This window comes from Hylobates moloch, unplaced genomic scaffold (genome assembly GCF_009828535.3).
Source record: "Hylobates moloch isolate HMO894 unplaced genomic scaffold, HMol_V3 SCAFFOLD_4, whole genome shotgun sequence".
Taxonomy (NCBI): Eukaryota; Metazoa; Chordata; class Mammalia; order Primates; family Hylobatidae; genus Hylobates; species Hylobates moloch.
The window spans coordinates 40,845,073-40,861,669 of record NW_026652279.1 but is presented as its reverse complement, the minus strand read 5'-3'; the positions used below and the strand labels follow the sequence as shown (position 1 = coordinate 40,861,669).

Below are 16,597 nucleotides of genomic sequence, written 5' to 3'. Positions count from 1 at the left end.
GACGCCGCCGCCGCTGCCGCCGTCCAGCTGTGGCTCCCTCGCACCTGTGTGTGTCTGTGTGAGTGTGTTTGTGTGTTTGAGAGAGAGAGACAGAGAGACAGCGAGCGCACCAGCGCGCGAATGCCCCTGTGAGGGTGTTTGTATGTGTTCTGGCTGGGCGCGCGAATGCCTCGGTGTGAGGTGTTTGTGTGTTCGCGCGCCCGCGGGCAAGAGCCCCGCGCCTCAGCGCTCGGCCTGGGCGAGGGACACCGGGAGCGGCGGCTCTGCGCGCCCAGCAGGCTGAGGCGGGACTCGGGCCGCAGCCGTCGCCGCCACCGCTTCACGTCCCCCGAGAGCGGCCGCCGTGCAGCGAGGGGAGCGGACGGCTGGCGGGCGAACAGGCGGGAGAGCGCGGCGGCGGCTGCGGCTGCGGGCAGAGGTGGAGGGAGGGGAGCAGGAGATGGGGAGAGGGGGGAAAGAGGACGCGGAGGGGGAGGTGAGGGGGAGGCAGAGGGACAAGTGGAAGCAGACGGTGTCGCCGTTCTCCTCCTCCTCCCCCCGGCAGCTGTTGCTGTGGGTCACTCGCAGATGTTTTGGGGTCCGGGCTGCTGGGGGATGGGGACTAGAAAAAGTACCTCCCCCACCCCCCCGCTGCCTTTCATAGTGACAAAAAAGGAAGCGTTGAAGCTGATGGGGGAAGAGCCCTGGAGGTGGTGGCGGAGAAATACCGGCTCCCCCAACATCGTTTTTCTGAGAATAAAATATTCTGAGCTGAACGTTTCGAAGAAGGAAAGTCCGTCCTTAAGAGAGAGACGGAGTCTTGGTCTGTTGAACTCTGGTTTGATTGTATAATAATGATGATATAATGCTAATGACGATGATGACACTGCCTTTTATTTTTACCCCAGTGCTGATAAAGCGTAGTTACAGCTGGGGATACAGTCCTTGAAAATCTGATGTATGAGGAGGGAATACTGTTGCCTTTGGAGTTGTGTTATATTTGTCTTTTTTAAAAGGATATGTTTTTTAGAATTAAAATTTGGCAAAACGAAGCCTGACTCTTTTTTTCCAGTCGGTTATAACCAATGCTCATAAAATGGGGACTGACTTGACTAATAAAAAGAGAAAGGCTTTTACCAAGGTCTAATTGCATGTGTTAAGTCACCCCTTTCCCTTTTGTTCCTTTGAATTTCTCAACAGTGTTTAAAATGAAGAAGTTTAATTTCCGAAAAGTTTTGGATGGCTTAACTGCCTCCTCCCCTGGCAGTGGTAGCAGCAGTGGCAGTAACAGTGGTGGTGGGGCTGGAAGTGGTTCCGTACATCCAGCGGGGACTGCAGGGGTTCTCAAAGAGGAAATTCAGGAAACTTTGACTTCGGAGTATTTCCAGATTTGCAAGGTAAGTTTTGAATTGGCTTAAAGCCTATTATTTCTTTATTATACCGTTGTGAGGAAACAAGGGGGAAAACACACACCAGGAACAGGAAACTGTTGAGGTGTCAGCATCAGGGTCTGCTGCAGAAAGCTCTGTGGGTAGATCAGTTTGACTTAATAGATATTTTAGGCGTCAACTTAAAAAGCAATGATAGTTTAAGGGGGAAATGAGCACACACAAAAGGTAGAATTTGCGAGATAATGTTAAGATCCAATAGTGGACAAAATTTTTAATATTTGTGTATTAACTGAAGAAGCAAATAGTCGTTTGGTTTTTTGTGTTATCAGAGAAAATAATTGTTATTTCACTGTTCAGTATGAAATGAATAAAGCTACTAGCATGTTGCTAGGATTAAGTAGATAATAGGAAAATATGTCCACTTTTAAGGGGGCCAATGACATTGCTTTAAAATTCCGAATAAAAACACCTCCACATTCTTAAACTCTTCATAAATACACAAACAGACAAATGCACAGGCTTATAAGAACTTGTTGTAGTTGTAGGAACTCAAAAATAGCTGGTGTTCTGGTTTAGTGAGAAAACATTTTATGTAATTATACTTTGATATTGAACTTCTAATGAATATGCAAAAGAAAGAGTTTCTGATAGGTAGAGAAGATGAGACTTTATAAAACAAGCATTAGGTTAATGCATAGAGATATTGTTATTGCTATATTTGTTATATTTTATGCCATAAAGTGAATTGTAATTTTTTGCCCCTTTTTTGAGTTGTCTTGGAATGTGCCTATTATATGCAACAAAAGCTACTAAGTTATTTATGTCATATAAATGAATATAGTTTTGTAAATGTGTTTGGCTACATAAGAAGAAATAGAAAAATTGCAAAATTACAGAAATTAACAATTTTTAAAAATACTTTCACAAAAGAAAAGTTTTTTGAAATTATTAAAATTATTTTTGTAGTAAACAAGTGATATATGTATAATGAGATATATTTCAATCACTGCCTCAGCCTATATTCCTAGCAGGGTCATTATAAAAACATTAAATGTATAGTTATTAGTTTACATAAAAGCAAGTTTATTTAGAGTTAAGTTAGATAAACAGATTCAATTCTAAGCTACTTTGTGAAATTTGTGTACAGTAATAATTTTTTTCCTCGATAGGAAATAACAGATATTCTGTTAGATGAGGGAATGTCTTAATAGTGGTTATGAGACAAACGTAAAAGAGTCCTGGAGTTCAAATTTGAACTGCTAGGAAGATGAATTATGCCCTGATTCTCTAATCTTGGATGTGTTTGCAGTTTTCACGATCAGATTCTGAAAATTTTTTCCAAATTCTCTCAATTCATGTATATGACAGTGATATAGGAGAATTTTACCAGAGGTAAAATTGGTATAGGAAAGATAGACTTCTGAAACAGAATGGCATTGGGCTGTTGAGGTTATAAAGCTTGTAGAGAAGGTTTTAAATAAAAAACTTCAGGGAAATGGGTGAATGCAAGAGATAATGGAATACATAGTTATCTTCCCATTTATTCAGGCAAGAGATAGGAAGTGGCAGAAGTTAAATACATACTACTTTAAAAACATATGGCATGGTAGGAAGAGCATTGGCCTAGGAATCAGAAAATTTGTGTTTTATTTAAAGTTCTGCTAGTTGACAGCCATATAATCTGGGGTAAGCCATTTATCTCCCTTGAGCCTTGATTTCTGCATCTGCAGTGTGGGAATAAGTGTATCTGCTCTGCTTAACAGACGGTTATTGGGAGGATCAGACAGAACAAGGTGAAGGTAATGCATAAATGGAAAGGATGATAAAATATATATTAATATTATTGTTAAAGTTTCTAAAATCACGTGTTCACAGTAGAATGAATATAACTAGTGGGTTATAATAATATTAGCTTATGATTTTCAAATAAATTATAAGATAGATAGCTATATAAGTTGTCCACTAACAGTATTGAAGTCTTACTAAAAGTCTTACTAAATACTGTAGCATCTTTGGATAGGAATATAGTTAATTTTAAAAAGTAGTCGTATGGATGTATTATAGTTACCTGGTCTATAACAAAATATATAAAAATGGACTAAGAAAATCCCAAAATTAGAACTGTTACTGAAATGGGGACTTTATTTAGATTCATAGGCTCACTGATTAAATGTGCAAAAAACATTCTGTTCTCAGTTCTAAGGAGTTGTCATATTCTGGGTGCTTCTACCTTTTCAACATAGGCAAGACTAAAGTATAAATCTAGACTTGGCTGTTTGAAAGCCTCCTCTCTACTATCTGGTTAGTCATCACATCCCATCTATTCTATTTCCTTAGCATTTCTGAAATTTATAACCTTTTCTACATCCCCAGTACTTGTTCATTCCATCATATTTTCTTGCTTGGTCTTTTGAAATCACTTCCTAACTCATCTCTTTACTTCTAGTTTTACTGTATTACACTTCATTTTGTTACAATAATGGCTGTTTCTGAAATACACAATTATGTCATTTTCTTGCTAAAAATTCTATATTGGTTTCTTACCGCAATGATGCTCTTAAAATGAAAGTCTTATTTGAAACCACAGTAAATAACATCTATTCAAACAAATAAATGTGGCACCTCATGGGCACACATTTGTTTTAGAAATTATAAGAATAAATTATACAGCCAATTGATAAAAAATTGTTTTTTATATTTGTTTTTTTGTTGTGTAATATCACCCATAGGAAGGTAGTAGGATGCTCACTAGCCTTAAAAAAGTGAAAGTATAAAGCTGTACCCTTCATAATAAACAAAATATCTATAAGAAGTTCAAAGCCATAGAAATGGCAGAAGAAACTTCGGTTTAAGGTCAGCCAAAAAAAAAAAAAAAAGTTAATGCATTGGGTTACTGCAATCTAAGTTCAGAATGTGTATACATTTGAATGCCTGCATTGTTCAGGTATTTGTGAGATACATGAACTGCCTTTCCTGAACTTGAATTCTGTAAAATACAATTTGAAACTATTGCTCTATAAAATAAATTTCAAATCGCTTACCTTGATGGGTATAGAGTTTCCTTCAGAAGGGATTCCTGTTCACCTTTCCATTTTTATTTGCTTGATTCGCTAAGTATACTGCATTCCTTAAAAGACACCATGTTTTCTCATATCTCAATGCCTTCTCTCATTCTCTCGTTTCTGGCTAGAATACCTTTTCTACTTTCATATGATTAGATAATTCCCAGCCATCTTTTACCTCATAATTCAAACATCACCTCTATGAGACTAGTTCTGACCACTGCCACCTCAACTACCTACCAGGTTCTTTTTCTTTTTAAAAAACCTCTTATATGTTTTTCTGTAGCATCAGGCATATACCTGTAGTGTGAATTTGGCATCTTCTTGTGATTAAAAAAGTTTCTTAAATATCTATCACTGCCATTATACTATGAACTCTTTGAGAAGCAAATAAATGTTTTTTTTCTTGTTTCCTTCTTATTGCTAGGGTATACACTATCTAGCTGGCCAGTAATTTTCAACTCTGGTATCTAAAATAGAGATTTCCAGCACCTCCCCATTCTTAGAGAATCAAAATCTCTAGGGATGAGTCCTAAGTACTTGCATTTTTTTGAATGGCCCCACAGGAGATTTCTATGCACAGCCATTAGTGAGAACCATTATAGTGGGCACTTGATACACTTTTTAAATGAGTAAAGATGCATATACATGATTGGTCGGTTAATTGAAAAAGATATTAAAGCAGAGAGCAATTACTACTTATATATGCCTTAAATGTTTTATTTTAATTGAAAACATTTAAATATACAATTTACAAATCATTTGATAAATGACTACATCTTTCTGTTGAATATTGGTTCTGTGATTGGAGTTCTGTGTGGACTTCTCTTCCATAAACCTTTCCAAATTCATATCTACAACTTTCAGTTTTGGTTTATTTAAAGCAGAGTAAGAACTTACATGCTTTTGAAGCAAACCAAGTGTCAAGTACTTCTAGATTATATATACAGTGATATGTATAAAACAAGGCTTTATTTTGCTCACATCTGCATCATCTATGTATAGAATGGTGCCTGGCCCACTGAAGGCAGTCAAATATTTGTTGAGCAAATAAATGAATAAATTAAAGAAGGGAAGCTATACAGAGTGGTGTGTTAAAAGCAAACTAGATATTATTTTGAACAGCTTCTTGGGGTTGCTTTTATGAAATAACTTTTATATAAAGAGGTGGAGAGCATCTAGTGAAAGAGTTGATACCACTTTAGGAACATGGTATATGCTTTTCAAACAGATGTAGAAAAGAATATTGTAGGAGGATTCAATTAAATTTATTTCAGTTTGTATTGAAGAAGATATTAGGAACATTCTTATTTTTAAATGATCTTTTTGGGGGAACAACTCAGAAATTCTAGATTGACAGTGACAAACACATGGGGTGTTCTAGACCTAATTAACAAAAGATAAAAATAAGTATATTACCAAAAAAAGAGTAAAATAAATATATTACCAGAACCAGATGACATAATCCCTAAATTTCTGAATAAACTCTTAAATTAGCCAACTCACTATTCATAATCGTTTATAAACTGTTTTTATAAATGGTCACAATGTCAGAAACAACATGTAGTTAACTAGTATAACTTCTGCAGGGAAATGGATTTATAATAATGATCCTCATATCTGACATAATATCAGATCATACCAGGTAAATAGGTATAGATCAGAAATACAGTCATGAACTGTAGAGAGTTGGGCTTTCCAGGACCCTAGCAAGATGAAAGGAGATTAACTGCTCAGATATCCTTGAATACTATCTCTTCCTCAAGATTTTCATTGTCTCCACATTCTCCTAATTTCACTCCATTTTACTTAAGCAGTTTTGCAACTGAGATTGGGACAAGATCATGATCACAGTTCCACAGTTATAAAGTTTTCATCCGTAAAAAGAATAACAGAAGATTCCCTGAGATGTGTAGATTTGTTACATTCTCCTGTCACCAAAAAGTACAGTAGAGGCATCTTTAAGAATGGTAATGGAGGCAAGGAAGAATTAATCTACCATTAAGACTGAGATGCTAACAAGCGTAATAACCAGAAAGAATTAAAGATTTTTTTTTCTTTTAAGAAGCAGAAACCAAAACCAGATGATTCAGTACTCCAGGCTGTCTGCTTTGCTTATTCTGAGAGCATAAGAGTGTAGGGGCAGGCTTGAGCAAAGGATTATAGATGTGTAGAAAGTACGTTTGTAAAATTTTAAAGTTACCTAGAGGGCAATCACGTTTTCTCACAAAAAGTCCTTTGGTGCTAGTATTTGTCAGCAAATTGGGTTGTTGGTCTTGTATAGTATGGTGGTTCTTAAATGTTCTTAAAAACGAATAGTGCTGTCATACTTTATGTATTTCTCATACAGAGCTAATTTAAAATCTTAACATAATTTCCAAGTATGTTTATCTGTAGGATTATTATCAGTGAGTAAACCAAATTTGTATTTGTTAAAATTTAGTGCATTTCTGTAGATATTTCTCTGCCCTCACTTGACGATGTGCCTGTGAAAAATCTTAGGATTAAGTTTTATATTTACTTTTAATAATAGGATGATTGTACTGATTTCCTGTATTATAGTTCTGTAAAGCCATTTACATATTGGTTTAATAGCAACAACTTTGACTATATCCATTAAAGGTCTCAAGTAGAAGCCCTGCTTTAAACTTTCAAATTGAGTTTGTTTTTCTCATAAGAGAAAAATGGAACTTTTTGTTCCTACTTAAGTATCAAAATGATGATCTTTATAAAAATGCTTTTGTTTATAGTGACAGTTATTTTCTTTTTTAGTCTTAAAAGGAGGATAACTTTTCTTAATTTCTTTTTAGTATTGAAAGGCTAATCTTTTAATGTGCATAATATACTAGCATTTTTATTTAAAAATATAGATTAAGTATTCTGAATAATTGTTCCTAATTTCCTAGGTAATACTAAAATGTCTTTATAAGGACTAGTAAAAAATCATTGATTAAGTTTTTATACAGCCAAAAATAGAAATAACATTTAAAGGATTTAGAGAAGGTAGTTATAAAGAATAGAATATAAGCCCTCCAAAAAGTATATGGTAGGTTCACCATGATACCTAGGGAGAGGCTTGATTAAATGAAGCATTCATAGTCGCTGAAGGAACGCAGCAAGAAGGTATTTTGACATGTTTATTGTCGAAAATATATTTTATTTATTATACACCTTTAAAAATAATTAAGATATAAACTTCTCAGCCAACTGACTACAATAAGAATGAAATAATGCTTTCTGGGATTGATTTATCAGCAAAATCACCTATGATATATTCTGGACTTATCTAACATATTAGAAAGAAGAATATGATTTGAGTTTTATTGGAAGCCCAAAATTACCAGTTAATATTGATGGTGTATAAAATTATTTTGAATATAATGGTATGTAATGATGCTATATAATCAATATAATTAATTTGAAATTGAAAATACAGTATTTGTTTTAGTTTCAGTTAAGTGTTTTATATTTATTTTTATCTTATTTTATTTTTAGATGGAGTTTCGCTCTTGTTGCCCAAGCTGGAGTGCAACGGTGCAGTCTTGGCTCACTGCAACCTCCATCTCCTGGGTTCAAGCGAGTCTCCTGCCTCAGCCCCCCAAGTAGCTGGGATTACAGGTGCCCACCACCATGCCTGGCTAATTTTTGTATTTTTAGTAGAAATGGGGTTTCACCATGTTGGCCAGGCTGGTCTCAAACTCCTGACCTCAGGTGATCCACCCACCCCAGCCTCCCAAAGTGCTGGGATTACAGGCGTGAGCCACCACGCCTGGCAAGTGTTTTATAATTCAGTAAATATCTCTTTGAATTGACAATAGCATAAAATCAACATCTTATTTGGACATGTAAATTTTATTACAAATAAAACTGATCATTTTGGTGGTTTTAGATGCAGATTTAATACCTGGATTTAGAAAGTAATGATTGGAATTGAGAGAAAATTATTATACTTCTTTTATCTTTCTTTTATTTTTACTTTACCAAAATGAACACAATAAAATTAGTTACACTCTGAAGAAAACTAGTTGGATTGGTTAATGTTCAGTTTAATTTGTTCCTATAAATTGACTAAAAACCTGTCTATAAATCTGTAAACTGTAAAAGTTTGAAAATTAGCAGTAGTATAATAAATTTTGAAGTTAGATTGAGTCTGGGGGAAATGCTTATAGTTGGTAAACATCTATGTAGATGGAAAATGTGAAACTAGCAAAGGGGACGGAGAAGAACCGAACAGAGTAATATGAGGAAAATTCAAGAGTAGAGGCAGGTAATCTGAAGCACTCCTTAGAAAGAATAGTAAGAGAGAAACTCAGGCATGTCCCAGCTTTGTGGAGTGGTCAAAGATAGTAAAAACAAAACAAACTTCAAAACAACAAACAAATAACACAGAATTGTTAGAGACAAGTGAATTAGGCCAAGAGGAAATTGATTAGGGTAAACATATTTTCAGTAAGGTGTTGGATAGAATTAAGGTCAACAATATAATAGAGAATATAATTAGTAGCATCAGTACCAAGAGTTGAAGTAGAGGAGATGTGTGAGGAGTTGACTTTATAGAAAAGAAAAGTGGTGAAAAAATAGCAGAGACAGTAGGTTTTAATATCATTTTGCTACACTGTAGGGGTGGTGATGCAATTAATCCACAGAAAAGCAACTGAGGCTACCAGAAAGGGAATGGTAGGGTGGGGAATGGAGGTAAGATTTGCCTTTTAAAATAGCAAGGGGTGGCCATGGTAGCACATGCCTGTAGTCCTGGTTACTGAGGAGGATGAGGGGGAGGAACCCTTCAGGATAGGAGTTCGAGGCTCTAATGCACTGTGATCATGAATAGCCACTAATAGTACTCCAGCCTGGGCAACATAGAAAGACCCCCATCTCTAAAATAAATAAGTAAGTAAAATAAAACAGTAGGTGTCTAATTTGGAATTTTTCTCCTTACCTGATAAGAATACATATTTCATTTGAATTCTCAGTGAAATCTGTGCTTTATGTCCTTTCAGGTAAATAAAAGCATGTGATTCTACTAGAAGATTATATGACTTTTGTATTGCTGCTTCAATTACCAAAAACTTACTGGCTTAAAACAACACAAATTTATCATCTTATTGTTCTGGAGGTCAGAAGTATGAAATGGATGTCACTGGGCTAAAATTAATGTGTTTACAGAACTGCATTCCTTTCTGGAGGCTGTAGAGGAGATTTTGTTTTCTTGACTCTTGCAGCTTTTAGAGGCTGATCACAATTCCTTGGCTGATGGCCCACTCCCGTCTTCAAAACCAGCCCCCTTCCATTTTCAAAGCCAGTTGATCTTTCCAACATGTCACCACCCTGACTTTCCTGCCTCCCCTTTTTTTACATTTAAGGACGCCTATGATTACATTGGGCCCACCAGGATAATCCAGGTTAATCTCCCCATTACAAGGTTAGTTGATTAGCAATCTTCATTCCATCTGCAACCTTAATTCCTCTCTGCCATATAACCTAACATATTCACAGGTTCTTTGGGGGCTGTTATTCTCTGTACCTAGATGTTCATCACCTCACCTGTTTTTGTTTTTTGAGTTATTTTATGGAAAATTTTAAACACACAAGAACAGAGAGAATAGTATTGAACCCCCAGCTTCAACAATGATCATCCTTGGCAAATCTTGCTTATTTATATTATCTTATTTGCTACTCTTACATTTCATTATTTTAATGCAAATCTCAGACATTGTACCCTTCCACCTGTAAAACCCTTACAGAGCAGATAAGCACTTCCCCTCACCCTGTCCTTACACTATAATCCTAAAGACCATTATCATAGTGAAAAAAATTAACATTTCTTTATATAATCTAACATGTAGTTAATGTTTAAATTCCCTTAGTTGTCCCATATTGTCTTTTTGTAGTTGATTTGTTTAGATTGGGATCCAAGCAAGGTCCGTGTTGCATTTTTCACTTGGCTTGAAGTTGTCTTAATTCAATTTGTGTAAAGTCACAGGTTTTTTGATAAGATCAGCTATCTTGTGCTTTTGTGTATATTAATGAAAAAAAAACTCTTTGTCCTGATTTCTTTATGAACTAGCAAGCTATATGTGAGGAAGTGGGTGGGTTGTTCAGTGTACCACAAGATGCCAAATAGAGAACTTTTAAATGTTTTCTAGACATGGTAACATTCTTTAAGGAATGGGAAAAAGGATATTTTTAGGTAATCTTGAGAGCTGTTGTACTATTTTGTGATGCTGCTATAGGATAGGCTTTGCTGAGAATGTTAGAAAAGAAAAAAAGTGTCATAAAAGACATAGTATGTGTCAAAGTGAATAACAGTGGGGTGGATTCTTTAAGTTGCACTCAACGTTACTGATTTTTACCCATGAAATAAATTATTTGAGGGATAGCATGAGATTCAGTTTTGTATAGCTCTTCTTTTAAGTGAAAGAATAGAACATTTGATAAGGATTCACTCTACAGTTACTTAGAATAGAATTATATAGCAAAAAGCTGAAATTGAATTGGACAAAATCTGTTTTAATAGTAACTTAGATTTCTTCACTTGGGTTAATAGGCTAAATATACTTGAAGAACTGAGTTGGAAAGTGGTAGGAAGAGGATTAAAATACTGATGAGGAACACATTTTGATTTATTGAGTTCCATTTATAAATAATCTGTACATTACATTTATTGAATACTTACATAATTCAAAAGGTACCTTATTCTGATTCTCTGCCATCCTATGGTAGTTTATTGTTGGATCTTTCTTTGTTTTTTCTGGTTTCATCTTAACCGAAACTCCTTTGCTGTTTGAGGTAATATTCAATATTCTTGTGCTCTGCCATAGCTCCCCACTAGCTATTTGGTGAATTCAGTTACTTATTATTTAAACATTTATTGAAAGCATATTTTATATATGATTCTAAACTAGACTTTTTAATTGGGCAACCTTTTTTTAGGAATGACTTTGCAAGGCAAGCACACACTCTGTGAACCATTTATATTTTTATATGATTAACAATAATTTGCATCATGTGAACTTTAATTCATGTTTTATAACTTTTATAAACTCCCTCTTATTCTTTTTTCAGTGGCTCAGGTTTTTTGCTCCCTGTCCCTTTCTTTCTTTTTTCCTTGTATTTCTACTATTTTTGAATTATTTTATAATGTATTTGATATCTTTCTCTTTGTCCTTAGCTTATGTTAATTTCCATTTATATCTTCTTGGCTAAAAGCTGCTTTATTCTAAAATAAAAGAACATGGAAAATGTCTGAAATATATTTCTTTTGGTACAATTTCATTTCCCTAACAAGTCTAATACTTATTGAGAGTATTAACATGCAAAATAACTCTTTAAGTCACAGTTTCTCTTTTATTCACCAATTTCTTCTTGAAAGGATTGAAAAGTGTTTAATCTGGGTCAGCTCAGTATAATTATCAAATAATTATCTTTAAATCATGCTTCTTTGTTCTCTGCTAACAGACTCAAATTTCTTACAATTTTTTTTTTTGAAAAATGATTTGGGGTACTTTTTTGCTTCTTAATTTAATACTTTTAAATTGATGCATAATGCACATATTTTTTGGGGTACATATGGTAATTTAAAACACTTATATAGTTTGTAAAATCAAATCAATGTAATTGGGATATACATCACCTTAAATATTTGTCTTTGCTTTATGCTAAAAACATTAGAATTATTCTCTTCTAGCTATTTTGAAATGTACAATAGATCATTGTAAACTATAGTCACTCTACTGCTCTTTTAAATACTAGATATTATTTCTTGATTCAAAATATATATTTGTACCCATTAATCAACTTCTCTTCATTTTCCCACCCTCCTTCCAGGCCTCTGGTAAACAATACACTCTCTGTCTTCATGAGATGTACTTTTTAGCTCCTACATGAGTGAGAACCTGTTATATTTGTTTTTCTGTGCTTGGTTTATTTCATTTAACATGACTTCTCATTACATTCATGTTATTGCAAGTGACAAGATTTCATTCTTTTTTATGACTGAATAATTTTCCCTTGCGTATATATACCATATTTTCTTCATTCATTCATTGATGGGCACTTGGGTTGATTTTATATTTTGGCTATTATGAGTAGTGCTACAATAAACATAACAGTGCCAATATCCCTTTGATATATTGATTTCCTTTCTTTTGAACATATACCCAGTAGTGGAATTGCTGGTTGTTCTATTTTTAATTTTGAGGAACCTCCATACAGTTTTCCTTAGTGGCTCTACTCATTTACATTCCCACCAACAATGTGTGAGTTCCCCCCTCTCCACATCGTTGCCAGCATTCATTATTCCCTGTCTTTTTATAAAAGCCATTTGAACCGGAGTGAGATGATATCTCATTGTAGTTTTGATTTGCATTTCTCTGATGATTAGTGATGTTGAGCATTTTTTCATATACCTGTTGGCCATTTGTATGTCTTCTTTGAGAAATGTCTACTCAGATCTTTTCCCATTTAAAACTCAAATTATTTATTTATTTTTGCTATTGAGTTGTTTGAGCTCATTATATATTCTGGTTCTTCATCCCTTCTCAGATGAATAGTTTGCAAATATTTTCTCCCATTCTGTGGGTTGTCTCTTTACCTTGTTGATGGTTTTCTTTGCTATACAGAAGATTTTTAGCTTGATGCAATTCCATTTTCTATTTTTGCTTTCGTTGTGTGTACTTTTGAGGTCTTACAAAAAAATAATTGCCCAGACTGATGTCTTGGAACATTTCTCCAGCATTTTCTTCTAGTAGATTCATGATTTTAGTTCTTAGATTTAAGTTTTTAATCAATTTTGATTTGGTTTTTGTATATAGTGAGAGAAAGGGCCTAGTTTCATTATTTTGCATATAGATACCCAGTTTTCCCAGCACGATTTGTTGAAGAAACTCTCTCCACTGAATGTTCTTGGTAACTTTTTCAAAAATTAGTTGGCTGTAAATGTGTGGATTTATATCTGGGTTTTCTGTTCTCTTCCATTGGTCTATGTATCTTTGTTTATGTCAATATCATGCTGATTTGTTTACTTTAGGTCTGTAGTACATTTTGAAGTCATGTAGTGTGATGCCTCTAGCTTTGTTCTTTTGCTCAGGGTTTCTTTGGCTATTCAGGATCTTTTGTGGTTTCATATAAATTTTAGGATTTTTTTGTGTTTCTGTGAAGAATGTCATTGGTATTTTGATAGAGATTGCATTGAATCTGTAAATTGCTTTGGGTAGAATTGTCATTTTAACAATATTAATTTTTCCAGTTCATGAGTGTGAAATTCTTTCCACTTGTTTGTGTCCTTGTCAATTCTTTTGTCAGTGTTTTACCTTGTAGAGATCTTTCACTTCTTTAATTAAATTTATTCATAGGTATTCATAGGTATTTTATATTCTTTGTAGCTATTCTAAATGAGATTGCTTTTTGATTTCTTTGTTCAGATTGTTCACTGTTGGTGCATATAAATGCTCCTGATTTTTTTGCATGTTGATTTTGTATCCTGCAACTTTACTGAATTTGCTTATCAGTTATAACAGTTTTTTGGTGGAGTTTTTAGGTTTTTGTAAGTGTAAGATCATGTCACCTGTGAACAAGGCTAATTTGACTCCCTTCTTCCAATTTGGATACCCCTTTATTTTTTTCTCTTGCCTAATTGCTATAGTCAGGACTTTCTGTATTAGGTTGACTAAAAGTGGTGAAAGTGGGCATCCTTGTCTTGCTCCAGACTTTAGAGGAAAGGCTTTCAAATTTTCCCTGTTCAGTATGATGTTACCTGTGGGTTTGTCATTTATAGCCTTTATTATTTTGAGGTATTTTTTTTTCTATCCAGTTTGCTGAGGGTTTTTCTCATAAAGGGATATTGAATTTTATCAAATGCTTTTTCTGCATCTATTAAAATGATTGTTTGGTTTTTGTTCTTGGTTGTGTTAGTTTGATGTATCATGTTTATTGTTTTGCATTTGTTGAGGATTGTCACATCTGTGTTAATCAGGGATACTGGCCTGTAGTTTTCTTTTTTTACTGTGTCTTTGTCTGGTTTTGATAATGCTGGCCTCATAGGATAAGTTTGGAAGTATTCCCTCTTCAATTTTTTTGAAGAGTTTGAGTAGAATTGCTCTTTGTTCTTCTTTAAAATGTTAGGTAGAATTCATCAATGAAACCATCAGGCTTTTCTTTGATGGGAGAATTTTTATTACTGCTTCAATCTTATTCCTCATTATTGGTTTGTTGAGGTTTTCTATCTCTTCTTGGTTTAATCTTGGTAGGTTGTATGTGTCCAGGAATTTATTCCTTTCTTCTATATTTTCTAATTTGTTTGCATAAAGTTGTTCATAATAGTGTCTAAAAATTCCATGCATTTCCGTGGTCTCAGTTATTATGTCTCTAATTTTTTTTGTTTCTGATGGTATTTATTTGGATATTCTTTTTTTCTTAGTCCAGCTAAGGGTTTGTCTATTTACATTTTCAAAAGCAAGCTTTTCATTTTGTTGATCTGTAGGGTTTTTTTTAAATTCTCAACTTTATTTCTTCTCTGCTCTTTATTATTTCTTTTTCTATGAATTTTGGGTTGGATTGTTCTTGCTCTTCTAGTTCCTTGAGGTGTATCTTAGGTTGTTTATTTGAAGTCTTTCTGCTTTTTTGATCTAGGTGTTTAATGCTATAAACTTCTCTCCTAGTACTGCTTTTGCTGTATCTCATAGATTTCAGTATATTTCTATTTTCATTTGTTTCAAGAAAATTTTAAATTTCCTTTTTAATTTTTTTCATTGACCCATTGGTCATTCATGAGCATGTTGTTTAATTTTCTTGTGTTTGTGTAGTTTCTGAGGATCCCCTTGTTACTGATTTTTAGTTTTATTCCATTGTGGTCAGAAAAGATATGTCGTATGATTTTTACTTTCTTGAATTTGTTCTAAGTTGTTTTATGGCCTAATGTATGGTCTGTTTTGGAGAATGTTCCATGTGCTGATGAAAAAATGTGTATTCTGCAGCAGTTGGGTGAAATATTTTGTAAATGCCAATTAGGCCTATTTGGTCTAGTGTGTAGTTTACAATGATGTTTGTTGACTTTCTGGCTGGCTGATCTGTCCGTTACTGAGAGAGATTTTTTTTTTGTTAACTGAATGTTTAACACATTTGCAGAAATAGAAGGAATGCAACAAGGATTAGAATTTTATAATTACATTAGACATTTATGTAAAAGATGTTTCATTTTTCAAAGACGTTTCTCCTATGTCCCTATCTTTTCTATCTTTCTCAAATCAGTAGTTATTACTATTCTCATGGACAAGCTTATTTCATTGTGTTAGACAGTAATTATACCAGTACGTTTCACATCATTATCATCTTCAAAAACTCTACCCTTCATTTCACCACACAGTCCCACTGCATTATTTCACAATACAATTGTTTTCCACTTAAATTAGAAAAGCCCAAAGAAATTAGAGCAAAAACAGTCAAATTCATGTGAATTAATGCTAGAGGACCAAAGTTTTAAAGTATTGATTTAGTAACAGTTACTAAATCTACAGGCATAAGACTTCTATTTATTCATATTATTAAAACTACAATAATAGAAATGAAAGCTACATTAGTGAAAAACAATCTAAGAAATGAGATCAGTAATATTTAAATATAGATGTATTTTGTAATTAGTATCAGGTAAATATCTAAACTATCTATCTTAAATTCTGGTCTCAGCGAAAAATGTCAGACAATTACAAAGAAGATGCTTCATATTGTCAGGTCCATTTTTCTAACTAATGAGATCCTTTGGAAGAATGGCTTTAGTCTTTCTTTTTGTCAGAGATTTCCATTGGTCCTTTTGTTGGTAATCCATTTGTTTGCATCCTTACAGTCTACTTCGTCTTTATTTTATTTTATTTATTTTTATTTATTCATTTATTTATTTTTTGAGACAGAGTCTTGCTCTGTCGCCCAGGCTGGAGTGCAGTGGCGCGATCTCGGCTCACTGCAAGCTCCACCTCCCGGGTTCACACCGTTCTCCTGCCTCAGCCTCCCGAGTAGCTGGGACTACAGGTGCCCGCGACCACGCCTGGCTAATTTTTTGTATTTTTAGTAGAGACGGGGTTTCACCGTGTTAGCCAGGATGGTCTGGATCTCCTGACCTCGTGATCCACCCGCCTCGGCCTCCCAAATCCTGGGATTACAGTCGTGAGCCAC

At 34.4% G+C, this 16,597-nt stretch overlaps 1 protein-coding gene across 5 annotated transcripts in view; it reads left to right on the top strand.

Moving 5' to 3' along the window:
* STXBP5L (syntaxin binding protein 5L) overlaps nt 1-16,597 on the top strand; it is a 562,981-nt gene that overhangs the window by 205 nt on the left and 546,179 nt on the right. For 2 of the 5 annotated variants that reach the window (XM_058437438.1, XM_058437437.1), the window contains exons 1-2: nt 59-418; nt 1,180-1,376. In XM_058437438.1, coding sequence (XP_058293421.1) covers nt 166-418; nt 1,180-1,376 — 450 coding nt within the window. In that variant the 5' untranslated portion in view covers nt 59-165. Of the gene's footprint in view, nt 1-58; nt 803-1,179; nt 1,377-16,597 lie in introns of those variants that run through there. The other 3 variants (XM_032150070.2, XM_032150069.2, XM_032150067.2) reach the window with 2 other exon arrangements.